General features: G+C 59.8%; 1 protein-coding gene across 3 annotated transcripts in view; it reads right to left on the bottom strand.

The window, feature by feature from the left end:
* UNC5A (unc-5 netrin receptor A) overlaps positions 1-14,282 on the bottom strand; it is a 68,471-nt gene extending 54,189 nt beyond the window's left edge. For all 3 annotated transcript variants that reach the window (XM_031666616.1, XM_021939975.2, XM_021939976.2), the window contains exon 1: positions 14,042-14,282. In XM_031666616.1, the coding sequence (XP_031522476.1) occupies positions 14,042-14,111 (70 nt within the window). In that variant the 5' untranslated portion in view covers positions 14,112-14,282. The remainder of the gene's footprint in view (positions 1-14,041) is intronic.
* Between the last annotated feature and the right edge of the window lie 207 nt (positions 14,283-14,489).

Here is a 14,489-nt window from a genome sequence, read left to right as displayed (position 1 = left end):
GGGTACACAGGTGGTGGGGGTGCACAGGTGGTGGGGGTGCACAGGGCAGGGAGTACACAGGTGGTGGGGGTGCACAGGGCAGGGAGTACACAGGTGGTGGGGGTGCACAGGGCAGGGGTGCAGAGGCACTGGTTGTGCATGGGCATGGGGGCACCTAGCAGTGGGGGTGCTCATCTGCCAAAGTGGCATCCAGGTTCCAGCCCCAGCCACCCAGGAAAATGGGCTCGCTGGGCCCAGCCCAGATCTTTTGCTTTTTCGGGAGAAGCCTGACATTTGGATTTTTATGTGAATTATCTCTCTCTCTCTCTTTTTTTAGAATGTTCTATCTGCCGCGTGGGGGCTCAGTGCCCTGCCTGCTGCCACCTGGCTACCTCTGGGTGGGCGCTTTGCCCACATCATCATCTTTCTCCTGAGACCCTGGGCCAGGCCCCTTTCAGGTGCAGGACACAGAAACCCAACTCACACGGGCGTTAAAGTGGGAAGTTCTTGGATCTAGGGCCAGGAAGGCTGTTAAGAGCAGCTCACAGGACTGAGAAAAGCTGCAGGGACCAGAGCCTCAGGGCCTCGGGGCCACTGGGACAGCCTCCTCCTTCCGCTTGTCCCTGATCTCCCTGTGCGCTGGCCTCACCCGCCTCCGCCCCACGGCTGCTTTCCATACGAGGGAGAACTAGTTCTGGGCCAGCGTCAGAACCTGCATCAACACTGCCACCAACCTGGGAGGTATCAGGGTTGCACCTCTGCCTCCAGGCCGGAGAAGCCCTGGGAAGGATCCTGACTGGCTCAACTCAGGCCATGTGGCCAGCCTGGCCCAATCATGTGCCCAGGATCTCCGGAACCATTCACCAGCTGGGGCAGGTCCTTTCCCTAGGGAGAGGCTGGGCCCCCATAACTGACCGTCCCACCAGGGCTCCATGGCGGGAGGTCACCAAAGGAAGGTGGAGGTGCTGTGCCCTGAGAAAGTATTTCAGCAGCCAAAACAATGGGCGGCAGAGAAACTACCAAACCCCTCGAGATGGAGCCATCCCTCCAGAAAGCCCAGTTCCCAAAGCGTAAGAAACTTCTCGAGACCAAGTAGGGTGGACCTGAGGGGAGTCCAAGTCAGTGCCCAGCCATCCTTTCTCTTTTCCCACCGAGCCTCGCCGCGGCCACCTGCCCCTGTCCACAGTCTCCCTGACTGTCCCACAGAGCCCGTTTCCAGCAGTCCCCCTGTGGGGACTCTCATTGCACCCAGACCTCCGTGCCTCTGCTTGCTGGGAGGGTCTCCCTCAGCCTCCCTGTGTCTCTCCCTGCTGGTCCTGACCTACCCTGGAGGGCTTCACAGAACCGAGTAAATCCACCTTTCCCAGTGCCCTAAAGGAAACAGGATGGCCCCACACCACCAGGACCTGTTGGACGTCTCTCCTGGGCCACGGCTGGGTTTAAGTCTGCCTGTCACCCCCAGTGCCTGCCTGACCCGACAGGGCTGTTCCGCTCCCTTGGCTTCATGTGACCACAGCCAGTTTCTGTTGCTTGTGACCCAAACGCCCTGTCCACACTCTACACATAGCCTGGCAGGGTGGAGCTCCCTGGGTGGAGCCTCTTGCTCTTTCGGCTTCTCCCCCAGCCCAGCTCCCCATCTATTTTCTGTTTCTGACATCACTTCCCCAGGCTTGAGAGCTCTGAATCATGTTTGCCTCCTCCCCCTCCCTCGCCCCCCCACATGCAGCATCCAGATGCAACATTTCCCCCTTTGCAGCGTCTCCCACATCCATCTCTCTTACTCCATCCCCGCCGCCTGCCTGCCACCAGGGAGGGACGCCTCGTCATTTCTTGCCTGGATGACCGCAGCAGCCTCCCGGCTGGTCTCCTTGCCTCCAGCCTCTCCCTGCTCCCATCCATCCTCCATGGGCTGCCAGATTAATCTTCCTTAAACACTGCTCACTGCCTGTCACTCCCCAGCTCAGAGATGTGGTCACAGCCCTGTCGCTTGCTGGCACCCCACAGGCACCGTCTGCTCCAGCGGGGCTGCACACCTCCCGACTGCCCTGTACACATGCTGCCACTGGCATTGCCCGTCCACTCCTCCTCCCCTCATTGTCTGGCCAAATTCCACCACATGCCAAGGTCCCAGCCTGAGTCCCTCTCCTGTTCTGGCCTCAGGGCTCCCAGAACTCTAGGGCAGAGGCAGGGGGTGCCCAGGGACCAGCTCTGAAGTCACAGGTTGGCCTGAGGCCAGCAGGTGGGCTGTCCTTGCTGGGCCTGTCTGGGCTCTCCAATGTGGCTGTGGCCTCTGCCACCTCTCTGCTCTGCATGTCCTGGAGACACATCCCAGCTCTCAGGTGTCAGAAGTCCTACTCAGCCAAGTCACTCTGGTGACTCACCACCACGCCAATCTTCCTTCTCAGGCCCCCCATGAATGCTCATTATCCAAGAATGAGCACCTTCCCAAGATTCCAGGCCTGCAGGCCCTGCCCTTGACGCATGCTGCTGCCAGTTTTATCAACCGAAGATCCTGCTCCACACCAACCCTTCAAGGGCGTGTCACAGAGAGGGGCCAAAAGTGAGCGTCCCCCGCCCCGCAGGCCACGCAGCTCACACCTGCAGAGCATTTACTGTGAGCTGGCATCAGGCAGCGTGCGCCACGTGGCATGACTCGTTTATTCCTTGCAGCCCTGTGAGGTAGGAACCTTTCATTGTCCGCATTTTCCAGGTGAGCAAACTGAGTCACAGAGAGCTTAAATAACCTGCCCAAGTTCACCCAGTTTAGGATTCTAATCCACATCAAAGCCCTGGCTCTTAAGCACAGTCCTCCCAGGTCCTAGCTGACGCTCTACCTTTCGACCCACCAGAGTCTAAAGTCCAGGAGGGAAGCTGCCCCTTCTGGCCTGGGAAGTCAATTGGTCCTGCAGGGGAAGGCCTGAGATGCCTTTGTCCACTCCTTGCCTGTGGTCATTTCAGAGGGCTGGGAGTGACCTTGGTCAGGAGCAGTGGTGTATGGAGCCAGCTCGTCCTGGCTCAGGACAGCCAATCGCTACAATTTCTAGAATTTTGCAAGTCAGTTGACATCACATTGGTAGCTTGAAATAGGCCGTGGTGGGAGTATTTACACCATGGAAATTGGCAAATTAGTCCCCCAGCCCTGCCTGAAGAGCCAATTGTTAACCATTCAACAGGACGCCACGCTGGTGCGGGGGGAGGCAGAATGCTGACCACTCTCAGAAGGCGTCCTGGCATTTGGGTGGTGGGCTTCAGGAATTCACCCTCAAGACGGGCCTCCAGTGGAGCCAGGGATCTGAAAGGAAAGAGGTCTTGAGAAGACCAAGTGGGTATCAAAAATGGACCTCTCATTGTGTGATCCTGAAGGAACTGGAGGAGGAAGGTCCCTAGAAAAGTGCCAGGGCAACTGCAAGACATCCAGGCAGGTAGGCGCAGACTCTGACCAGACACGCCCAGTGTAGAAAGACGGCCCGAAACCAAGGACAAGCCACAGGTGAGAGGCACGGACGGAGAAACCACGCTGGGAAGCGGAGCACAGGTGCAGCGGCGTGAGGCTCGTGGGCAGTGCCAGAGAAACACAGGGCAGGGGCGGGGCTCGGAGGAGGGAGCCTGGAAGAGCTGAGCCGTGCTGCTGACCTCTGAGAAAGTGGCATGGGGGCGGCTGTGGGGCAGGAGCTGTAGTCTAGTCGTCATAAGGAAGAAAGTTTGGTTTGGTGAATGTATCACTTAGGGTTCTTTGAAGGTTAGCAAGAAAAAAACAATTCTCACACATTTAGGAAAGAAGTAGTAGTGGCGGAAGACTGGGTTGTTAAGAGAAGGAACAGAGGCTTAAAGAGCAGGCTCTGTAGCTGGAAAAGAACCAGGCCAAGAGAAATACTTACCTAGCTCACCTGGGCCCTGTGGCCGGAATGAAGGGGCCCCCAAAACACCCCACTAAGACTGGAATGGAAGCTGGAGCAGATACAAAACCTAACAAACATCCACTGGAGTAGCCACAGCCCAGTGAGCCTTATGCAAACTCTAGGCACTGTTCTCAATGAGCTGCAGATGACCAAAGGAAGGAGGGACCATGAGAGGCCTGCTGGGATCCCCATGGACCAGTCACACCAGACCAGCTTCCCTTATTATGGGGTTACTGTCCCACGGTAGATTAAGGATGGACTAGTAGAAACACAGCATGTCTGGATTCTAGCCAGGCACCTGATAAAATATCTTAGATGGCTAAATGCAGATATATGAGCAGATGACAGCACAATGAAGGGGAGGCAAAACCTGTTGAATGGCCAGCCTTGTTTTCTTTTTTCTCCTTTTTTTTTTTTTTTTTTTGAGATGGAGTCTCGCTCTGTTGCCCATGCTGGAGTGCAGTGGCATGATCTCGGCTCACTGCAAGCTCTGCCTCCCGGGTTCATGCCATTCTCCTGCCTCAGTCTCCTTAGTAGCTGGGACTACAGGTGCCTGCCACCATGCCCGGCTAATTTTTTGTATTTTTAGTAGAGACAGGGTTTTCACCGTGTTAGCCAGGATGGTCTCGATCACCTGACCTCGTGATCCAGCCATCTCGGCCTCCCAAAGTGCTGGGATTACAGGCATGAGCCATCGTGCCCGGCCTCTTTTTTCTTCCCTCCCTACCTCCTTCCCTCCCTTCCTTCCTTTCTCACTCTGTCACCCAGGCTGGAGAGCAGTGGAGCAATCTTGGCTCACTGCAAGCTCCATCTCCCAGATTCATGCCATTCTCCTGCCTCGGCCTCCTGAGTAGCTGGGACTACAGGTGCCTGCCACCACACCTGGCTAATTTTTTGTATTTTTAGTAGAGACGGGGTTTCATCGTGTTAGCTAGGATGGTCTCGATCTCCTGACCTCATGATCCGCCCGCCTCGGCCTCCCAAAGTGCTGGGATTATAAGCGTGAGCCACCGCGCCTGGCCTGGCCAGCCTTGTTTTCTAATGCTGCCAACAAAATAGTGTTGATCCAGATCCTGCTTTGCTTCTGAGCCACAGGCTGTGCTTGATGCTATTCAGTATGCTCATTTAATACCTGGCAAAATGTGTTGATGACATCTGAGGATGATTGTGCCCACCCTTCCTGGTGGACAAGAAGCTGAGAGGAGCAGCACATAGCCTGGGTAAACACAGGACAATGGCCTCACTGGCTCCAGCCCAACCTAATCTGCATAATCATACCCCTGGCTGTGGTGATTGGCTCACACACTGGGCAGGGCACTGGAGGTAGACCAGTGATGGAAGACTGGACATTTGTTGGATGGTGGAGGGAAGAGATGTGCTCTTCTCCCCCACCCCTGCCAGGCCTGGGCCTGGGCCTGGGCCTGTAAAGATGTAGTCCCAGGAGTTACTGGCAGCCACCTTGGGATCAAGGGAAGAGGCTGTTGGAGAGTGGTGCCAAATCCCCAAGAGCAGAGATGAGGCAAGGATCTTGGCCATGCCGTTCTCCCTGGGTACAACCATGCCTGAAGCCACAGCCACCCCGAGTTCAGTTCCATGTGCCATTATAGTCTCCTTCTTACTTTTTTTTTTCTTAAGCCAGTGTGAGTTGGGTTCCAATATTTGCAACAGATACACTTAGTGTCCTATGTCACTTCAAGCTGGGGCATTGTGGTGAACTCCCAGGGCTGGGGAGGCTGTGACAATTGGGCCGCCACCCAGAGGCAGGTAACAAAGATGTGGGGGGTTGGGATTCCAGCTTGGGTGAGGAGCAGCTGAGAGGGCTGGGGAGGGCTGGCCAGGAAAGGGGCAGATGTGGCCAGGTGAGAGCCTTGTCTTAAATAACTGAAAGGGTTCCTCCATCCTGTGCGGCCCCAGAAGGAAGGGCCCAGAACCATCTGGGGAGCTTACTGGGAAAGAGTCCCCCTCATTATAAGAAAGTGGTTTTGAACAGTCCCAGTCGCCTGAAGATGTGTGGTCCGGGCAAGTCCCTTTGGCTTAAAGCTCAGGGCTATGGGTGAGGAAAGCCAACACCACCAGAGGAAGTTAATAATCAACGTCTGGTGGCCTGGACAGCCGTTCTCAGGCTGGAAGCACACTAGGTTGGGGTCAGGAGGCAGCATGGCGATGGGGAATGGGCTCCAGGCTGTGAGGGAGGTCACTCGAGGCCACACAGAGAATCAGGGTCTCCATACTTTCTCCCATCAAGTCCATAGGAAAACAGAGAGGCCCTGGCAGTAAACAGCCACACAGGAGAGCCCACAAGGTGGGGGTGGAGTGTGGTGGGGGAGATCGGGCAGAGCAGTAGCTGCCCAGTAAGGTCCCAGCTCTGCCACTTCCTGTGGTGTGACCTCCCCTGATATGTGTCCTCATCTGACGCATGGGGCTAACCTCACCCACCTGTGGGTTGTCCTGAGATTTTGATCAGATGATGTAGGCGGAGCCCAGCAATGGCATGATTACTACCATCATCAAGTTAATTAAGAATAAAAAACGTAACAGTGTATAGCCCCCAGGGGCTCCTCCTCTTCCTGCCACACAGCCTCTCTACTTAGCAGGAGAATGCATTTGGGTGTCTGGGGCTGGAGTGGAGCCCCAGCCTGCAGAGGACAGCCGGGACCTGGGGCAAGTCGGTGCTCGACCTCATCTGTAAAACGGGAATGGCGACACCGGTGCATCGGAAGCCCCGCCTGCAGGAGGTGCTCGGGATATGGGCACGTTCTCCTCCCTTTCGCGGCGGTATCAGCCCGTGGTCTTCGGAAGCCCCAGGCACAAGATCGCCTGACAAGCCCTGCGCCCACCCACTTCTCAGGGGGCCCGGGAAGGGCGGGCAAGGGCGGGGGCTGCAGCTGGGCTAGAGCACGGAGGCGGGGTGGAGGCGGCCGCGCGGCTGTGCCCGGAGGCTGGACGCCCGCTCCCCGGGCGGCAGCCGAGCGCTCAGCCAGGAACTTGTTAACAGGCCCCGAACAAAGAGCCGCTAATCCGGCGGGCGGCCGCGGGCGGGCTGGCGGGCGGAGGGATCCCGCCCCTTCCCGGCTTGGCCGCCAGAGTTTGCAGCGCGTTAATTACCCCGCGCCCGGCGGCCCCACGGCACCCGCCCCCGGCCTGGACGCCCCTGGGCGCGAGCTTCCCGCAGCCCCGCCCGACGGGCGCCGCGGCGAATGGCGAAGCCCCTCGGCCCCCGGCTGCCGTGGGCTCCGGCACCCGCGCCCCACGGCCGCTCACGTGCCCCGCAGATCCGCCGGCCTAAGGGCCCCCGCGTACCGAGCCACCTAGACAGCGGGGCGGGGGCTGCCGAGGCCCGAGGCACACGCTGAGGAGGGGCTGCTACCCGCCAGTGACGGGCACATTTGTTTTGGGGGGGGGGGGGGGGCGGGGGGGGGGGCGGTGCTGGAAAGATGCAGACCTGGGAAAAACCACTGGCCCCTCAGCTCCACTTGGCCCCTGCCCCGATTAGGAGGGGTAGAGTCTAATTCAGGGAGTACTCCCCCAGAACCCCGCAGCCTCTCCACTGGACCTGCTGGCCTGGGGCACGGGAGTTCCACCTGCCACCCTGGCTGGGGACACCTAGGGCAGAGGTGGGACGCAGGCTCCGGACCTCCCTCCCCAAGGCCCTTCAGGTGCTGTCAATCTAGACAGACTCCCCCGGTCTTCCCCCACACCCCCTCCCCCTCTGAGCTACATATTTGCCTGGAGCTCAAGGTGACCCTGAGCCTTCCAGATGGACACAGCTCTGATATCCCAGCGTGGGACAGGCCCGGCTCTGGGGGCCCCACCAGTCAGGGTGACACTGGCCCTTGGCGCTCCCACCACAGCACAGAAGCAGGGGCCTCAAGGCCCCTCCCCCATCAAAATAGTACCTAAAACTTCCCCTTCCCCAGTTACTCTGGGGCTGAGCAGCTGCCACTCAGACCTCCCAGAGGTCTGTGCGGCTCCCCCTCTCCCACCTCAAACAGGGCTGGGAGGGCCAGTCAAGGACCACCTGCCCTCGGCATGACAAGAAACAGAAAGGAAGCCAGGCCTGCCCCCAGCCCAGAATGGGAATCTCACCCCAGGCCTTTTGCCTCCCCGCTGGCTCCCCAGCCGCACCATCTTCCACAAATTCAGCCGAGGACTCCCCCACTTCCCGAAGGAGAGGGCTGAACAGTGCCCTCTGCCATGTCATCATCAATTGTTAACATGTATTGAGTGCCCACTGTGTGCCAGCACTGACACGCTTCAGCCCGCCTAATCTGCACAAAAACCTAGGAGGTGGGTTCTTTTGAGTACGTTGTTCAGACAAGGAAACTGAAGCCGTGCAGGGAGGAGCTGGATGCAGGGCCAGGAGGCGTTCACTCTTGGGAGCTGGCCCTACCTGTGTGCCTAGGCACCTGCCCAGCCTCACCCTAGTACTGGTCCAAACCCAGCTACTGAGCTTGCCAACTCACCTGTTTCACTACCTTCTCCATGTGCCTGGGGTTCTGGGCCCCTGGGGTCTGAAGCTGCCTGCCACACCTGACACCAGTGCCCAGGAAAGGGGTGGGCCTTGGGCACTGGGACCCTGACCTGGGTGCCCTGAGAAGGCCTGTTTCTGACATAGGAGGTATCTGCCAGCAGAAGTGGGCCCTCAATTCCTGGCCTAGGGATTGGGACTCACAGTCCCCAGCTCTGCCTCACAGCCACTTTTGGCTCTGCCCCAGCAGCCACCTGGCTCTCCAGCAATGCACACAGCCCCTGCCAGGGCGGCTGATGTCTGTGGCAGGTGCTGGGCAGGTGTGAGCAGTTCCTGGGGGAGCCTGCTGCTGAGTGCAGAGTCCACCCCAGGCTCCAATACAGGCATCATTGGGTTTACACCCTTTAGTATACAGAGAGGCAAACAGCCCAGAGAGGTTAAATGATTTGTCTAAGATCACACAGCAATCAAATAGCAGAGAGAGGACTAGAATTTAGTTCTGTTCAGGGCTCCTGCCCCACTCTGTGCCATGTCCTGAGAGTCAGAGATGATCATCAACACACAGTTGCATGACAAGCTGAACCCAACTCTTCATCTCCAGAACCTCCAAACAGCTGCCCCTTGTGCACTGGAAGCACCGACGTCTGAATCAGGCCCAAGCCCCTGCGGTGGGTGGTGTACGTAGATGGCGGGGGAGCGGGGGCGCTTCTTCCAACCAGAAGGGGCCACTGCCTGGGCCTGGGGCAGAGGGAAATGAAGCGGCTCACACTGAGACTCATCTTTCTCCTGTGTCTGGGCTCGGGCCCTGATGCAGCTTAAGTCCCCACCTCTGTCCTAACTCACGCCACTCCCCCACAAATGCAAGGGAACACAGACGGAGACAGAGAAGCTATGGCACCTACTGGGTGTCGGAGTTCATCCTGAGTGCCCTCTCCACATTGCCCATCAATCTGTTACTATAACCCCAGAAAGCAAGCATGACCCATTCTATCAATGTAGAAACAGGCTGGGGACTGCAAGTTGCTTGTCCAAGAACACGAGGCTTGGGTTGGAAGTTGGCCCTGACTGCCTCCTAAGCCCCTGTCCTTTCTGTTCCACCTGGAGAGAATATAGGGTGAGACTCTCCAGAAGGCAGGAGGACCCTTCAATGCCACTCCCACAGGAGCAGATGAGGAACGAAGGGGTGGGCTGGTAGAACTGATTGCAGGAAGCTGAGCTCCTGTCTGAGCGTGGTTGGGCCCTGGGGCTCAGCCTCAGGAACCAGGAGTCCCACCCCACGTAGGAGCTGTGCAGAGCAGCCCACGTCATGACGTGACTCTGTGAATGACACTATTTGCTCAAGAAAACATTCACTCTGGGAAAATCCATGTCAGGGTGGGGATGGGGGTTCCTACTCAACAGATATGGGCATACAACTTGTGTGAGTGGCCTACAAGCATGCACCAATGTGAGCTGGTTTGCTGTCCATACGTGTGGCTGGGGTACAGCACTCCCCACTCCATGATGGGGCCTCCTTTTCCTGGTTCCCACCCTGGACAGGAGGCCCTTTCCAGCCTCCCTGGAGTACGGCAGTCTGTGTTCAGGGACAGGGATGGGGTGGTTGCTGAGAGGGGCAGAGCAAACATCTCTCCCTGTCCCCAGCAACAGCACCCTCCCTGCCTGAACAGAGAACCCAAACTCCCAACGAGGAAGTGAAGAGAAACAGCACCTGGTCAGCAGTGACTCGGAGCAAGCTGGGGCGGAGAACAGGGTCATCGCGCCATAAACAATGGCAATACCTGAGGGAGGCACTGGAGGAGAAGGCGGCGGCTCAGGTCGGCTCAGGTCAGAGGCTTCTGGCAGCTGCCCCAGGGCTGAGGACTCAGTGCCTCCGTCTTTCTTTAGCCCCCCCAAAGCACAGCAGTATGCCAGGGCCCCTTTGCAGCAGAGGAGGTGGGAGGCCTTTGGGAGGGGCTGGACTGAAGCTGCAGGCTTCACAGTGCAGGGACTGGCAGCAGCAAAGGGGTGTGTCCCAGGTCTGGACAGAACCAACGTGGGGGTGTTGGGTGGGGAGCATGCTGGCAGGGTCAGTGGCACGAGGCTTTGCAAGGCAAGGGAGTTACAGTCTGGAAGCCAGAGCTTGCCTGGGGGTGCCCACCCCACCAGCAGTCAGAGCCAGGGAGGGCACCCGACCTCCAGGTAGACCAGCCCAGAGCTGATGTGGGGTGATGACGAGGGAGGAAGGTATTTTTCTAAGGGCCCAAGGGGGCTCAAGGTTTGGACTGACCTGCAGGCACTGGGAGTCACCAAAAGCTTTCTAGCAGATTTCCAGCCTGGATGCCAGGGGATGCCTTAGTCTGAGTGGAGGAGGCCCGAGGGGGATGGGTGGTGGTGGTTGCTGCAGTGGTCCAGGTGAGGGAGAAAGGAGTGGAGGAAGACAAAGAAGTCGAGGGACATGAGCAATGTCACAAGTAGGCCTGAGCTGGAGGACTTAGTGACATATTAGACGTGAAGCGTGAAAGAGAAGGGAGAACCAAGGGAGACTCTAAGGCTTCCAGCCCCAGGCTGGGAGAATAGGAGGAAGAGATGACAGGGCCCTTGGGAAGAGGGGGCATCAGGAGAGGGGTGGCCTAGAACAGGAGGCACCACATGCATGTGCGTGGACACACAGGTTCCCAAGTGGCAGCTAGGCCCAGCACCAGAGCAGGGAAGCCCCACCCCAAGCTCAGGGCAGGCTCCCGCCTTCTGAAGCCCCAGAGCTCCAGCCTGCAGGTCTGGGCCCAGAGCAGCACTAGGCAGGAAGAAGGGTTGTGAGGACAGGGGCTCTCTGGCCCCTGGCTGAGGCCGAAGTTGGCTGCTCCTGGGAACCAGAGCTGTGACTTTTGGTTGTGGGCTTGGTACCTGGATCAATGCCTATCCCTGGTTCCTGAGAGAAGCCCCTCCCAACACAGGCAAGTGGGGAGCAGGCAAGCAACAAGAGGACCAGCTCTCCCCTGGGGGGACCTAGGGACCCCAAAGCCCAGGCCACCCCACCCACAAGGCAGGGTGAGCAGGAGCAGGGTATCTCCTAGCCCTGGAGGATTAAGACCCCCTCAGCCAGCTGCATTCTCCCAGGTGTGGGGGTGGACAGACAGGTCCTAGGTCAGCCCTAAGTATGAGGATAGGGGTCTGAGAAGGAGGAGCAAGGCTAGATGGTTGGGGTCAGATTAGGCAATGCGGCAGTGCCAGAGCATGGCACCCCTGAGCCCCATCTTCAAGGGAGCCAGCTCCCAAGCCCTTCCTGCCCAGGACTGCAGAGGTCTGGGTGACAGGGAGACCACAGGGGCAGGGTGGGAGTGTGCATGCCAGCTGCGTGTGACGGGGTTTGAGAGGGAAAATCCTGTGAGACAGATGGGTGCTTGCGTGCACGGGCACAGAGAGGGCCTGCAGGTGCGAGCATGATGAAGGGACAGGCTTTTGTGTGATGTCCAACAACAGAGGGTGGGCGGGTGGCCTGGGGAGCAGGCGGCTGCAGTCGGTCACGCTGGCCCCCGGCGCCCCCTGCTGCCCACTGGCCATCCCTCCTTCAGCGGCTCACAGACACATTTTTCACTGGAGGCTGTTGCCACGGAGGCAAAAGGCAGCGCGGGAGGAGCCGGGGTCACCGCAGGGCCAGCCTGCCTGGGCGTCCACATGTGCCCCGTGCCTGTGGGGCACAGGGGGAAGGGAGTCCCAAAGAAGTAGGGCCAGCCCCCCCTTCCCATGGCCTTCAGCAGCTCCTCCCGCAGGCCCATGGGCAGAGTTGATGCTTGGGGGCAGGCTCTGCTTCAGCCCCTGCAGCACCTGTGCCCACCTGCCAACTCCCTAGGCAACCTTGGGCCAGGCCTGAACAGATGCCCTGCCAACCAGGGATGCAGTTTCCCCACCCCACAGCCTCCTGAGGAGTCCATCTGGCAACTCCCCGCTCCAGGCTGCGGGGCCCTGATTCACCGGTACCTGTGCCCCCTTATCTGTACACGCTCACCTGTGCAACTGCACACAGCCGTCACACATGTGTGGCATGCTGGCCATCACACACATTCATCAGGGCACACATACCAATGCTGCACAGACTATGCCAACCCCCTTCGTCACCCGGGCACACATGTCAACCCAGAGCCTTCACACGTGCTCACGTGGGCGACATGCAGCTATGACCACCCAGCCCTCACATGCATCAACTCAGAAAACGTTTCCAGGGCACCTACTGGGTGCCGGGCAACACCTCACCTGTGTGTAGGGCACTAATACCCCCACCTCATCACGGACAACAGTGCAACCTGCACCCCCATCTGGAGAGCCACACACACGCCCCTAACACACACACGTGTGGGACACGGACACACACCCAACAGTTCAGCCTCTCAGCGTGGTCAGGATTAGAAAGAGAGGCCCTGGGGAAGAAGAGGGGTGCTGATGGAGAAGGGAGATAGAGGGGGTGGGATGGAGTAGAGAGGGGTATTGAGGAGGCAGAATGGGGCGGGCGGACAGGCAGTGGTGGGTGCAGGATGCGCTGTGCAGAGACACCCTTTAAGGAAACAGCCATCAGCCTCAATCATCAGGCTGGTCCCCGAGCTCTCACTCACTGATCTCTGATCAATCTGGCTTGGCAGCTCAGAAACCCCAATGCTCCCTTCCAACACCCCTGTTATAAGCAGTGGCCTGGCCAGGCTGGGGAGTCACCGCCCAGGTTCTAGGGGCAGCAAGAATCGAGAATTGCCAGGTAAGCCTCAAGCCCCCTTGACCACACAAATGGCACCCGTCCCCCCTCCCCCCGACCACAGACACATAAGCTTAGCTCAGCTTAGTGCATGGGGGGCAGAGATCAGGAGGCCCCCACAGCTCAGCCTAGGTGAAGGCTCAGGGACAGCAGACAAAGGATGCAGGGGAACCTCCTCCCCCCAAACCCCCTCCCAAGGGAACCAGGTGGGGTGAGGGCTGAGTTAGCAGCGGGTTAGGGTGACCAATGGGGCATGCAGGGACCAAGAAAGGCTATGGAGTTTAAGGAAGAAGGGGAAGCTGGCGGACCAACCGCACACAACTCTGGCCCCCAGCACCAGGGAGACCAGGAGCCACAGCCCCGGCCATCCGGACCGCGGCGCTTTGACTGTGCTGGCTGCAAGGACTGGGGACTGGTGTATGCGCCTCCACGCCTGAGTGTGTGCGTGTGCGAGCGTGTGTGGCGGGGACAGAGGAGGACACTGTGTTCTGGACGTGGGCAGAGGCCAGGTGCCAAGCTGGGAGATTGTGAGTGGCTGTTTAGGGCAGATGCTACCGGGAAGAGGTATCTTAACCGCTCCCCGCACCCCCCATATTCTGGGCACGGGGATAGGATCAAAACCCTCTAATCTTCGAATCCTGAAAGTCAGTCTCCCTGGGGTTGATCAAAACCCCCAGCCCTGCTTCGGGCCCAGGCAACCAGCAAACTTCCCCCACCCGGAGGCGTGGGGTGTCTACACTCGCCAGCCCCGTGCGCTGACAGCTGCTCCTGGACTTGGCAGAACCCAGGCTTCCGGGAGAGCGCGCGGGGAAGCTGCGCAGCAGCAAGAAGAGGCCCCCGCGTCCCGCCTCGCAAAGTTTGGCCTCGGGGGGCTCCTAGCCGAGTCTGGCAGCGCGGGTCAGGGACCCCCCAGAGTAGCGAGCGTTCACGCGCACGGTCCCCCGCAAGCCTCCCCAGAGCGCGCGCGGCGTGACTCACCCGAGCCGCGGAGCCAGGCGGCGAGGACTATGCCCAGAAGCGCTGGCCACAGGCCGGGCCGGACGGCCATGGCCGCGGGCGGGCGGGCCGGGCGCGGGGCCCCGCGGGCGGGAGGGCGGCTTTCAGCGCCTCAGCCCGGAGCCCCAGCTCGGGGCGCCCCCGGGGCCCATGCCAGCGGACTGCGCTGCCTCCGGGCGGCCGGCTGCCGGGCGCACGCGGCGCGTGGCTCCCCTGGGCACGGGAGCGCAGCAATGCAGCCGGGGCGGAGCGCAGCGCCAGCCGCGCCGCGCAGCGAGCCAGCCGCGCCGCGGAGCCCGCAGCCGGAGAGCCGGCCGGTGGGCGCCGCAAAACCCGGACTGGAGCAACGGAGCGGGGCGGCGGCTGGGAGGGGCTGGAGAGGGAAGGAGGGGCCGGGCCGCCCCGCGACGCGCGCGCGGGCCACCCCCAG

Source organism: Papio anubis, chromosome 5 (assembly GCF_008728515.1).
Source record: "Papio anubis isolate 15944 chromosome 5, Panubis1.0, whole genome shotgun sequence".
Taxonomy (NCBI): domain Eukaryota; kingdom Metazoa; phylum Chordata; class Mammalia; order Primates; family Cercopithecidae; genus Papio; species Papio anubis.
This window is presented reverse-complemented; position numbering and strand designations above follow the sequence as displayed.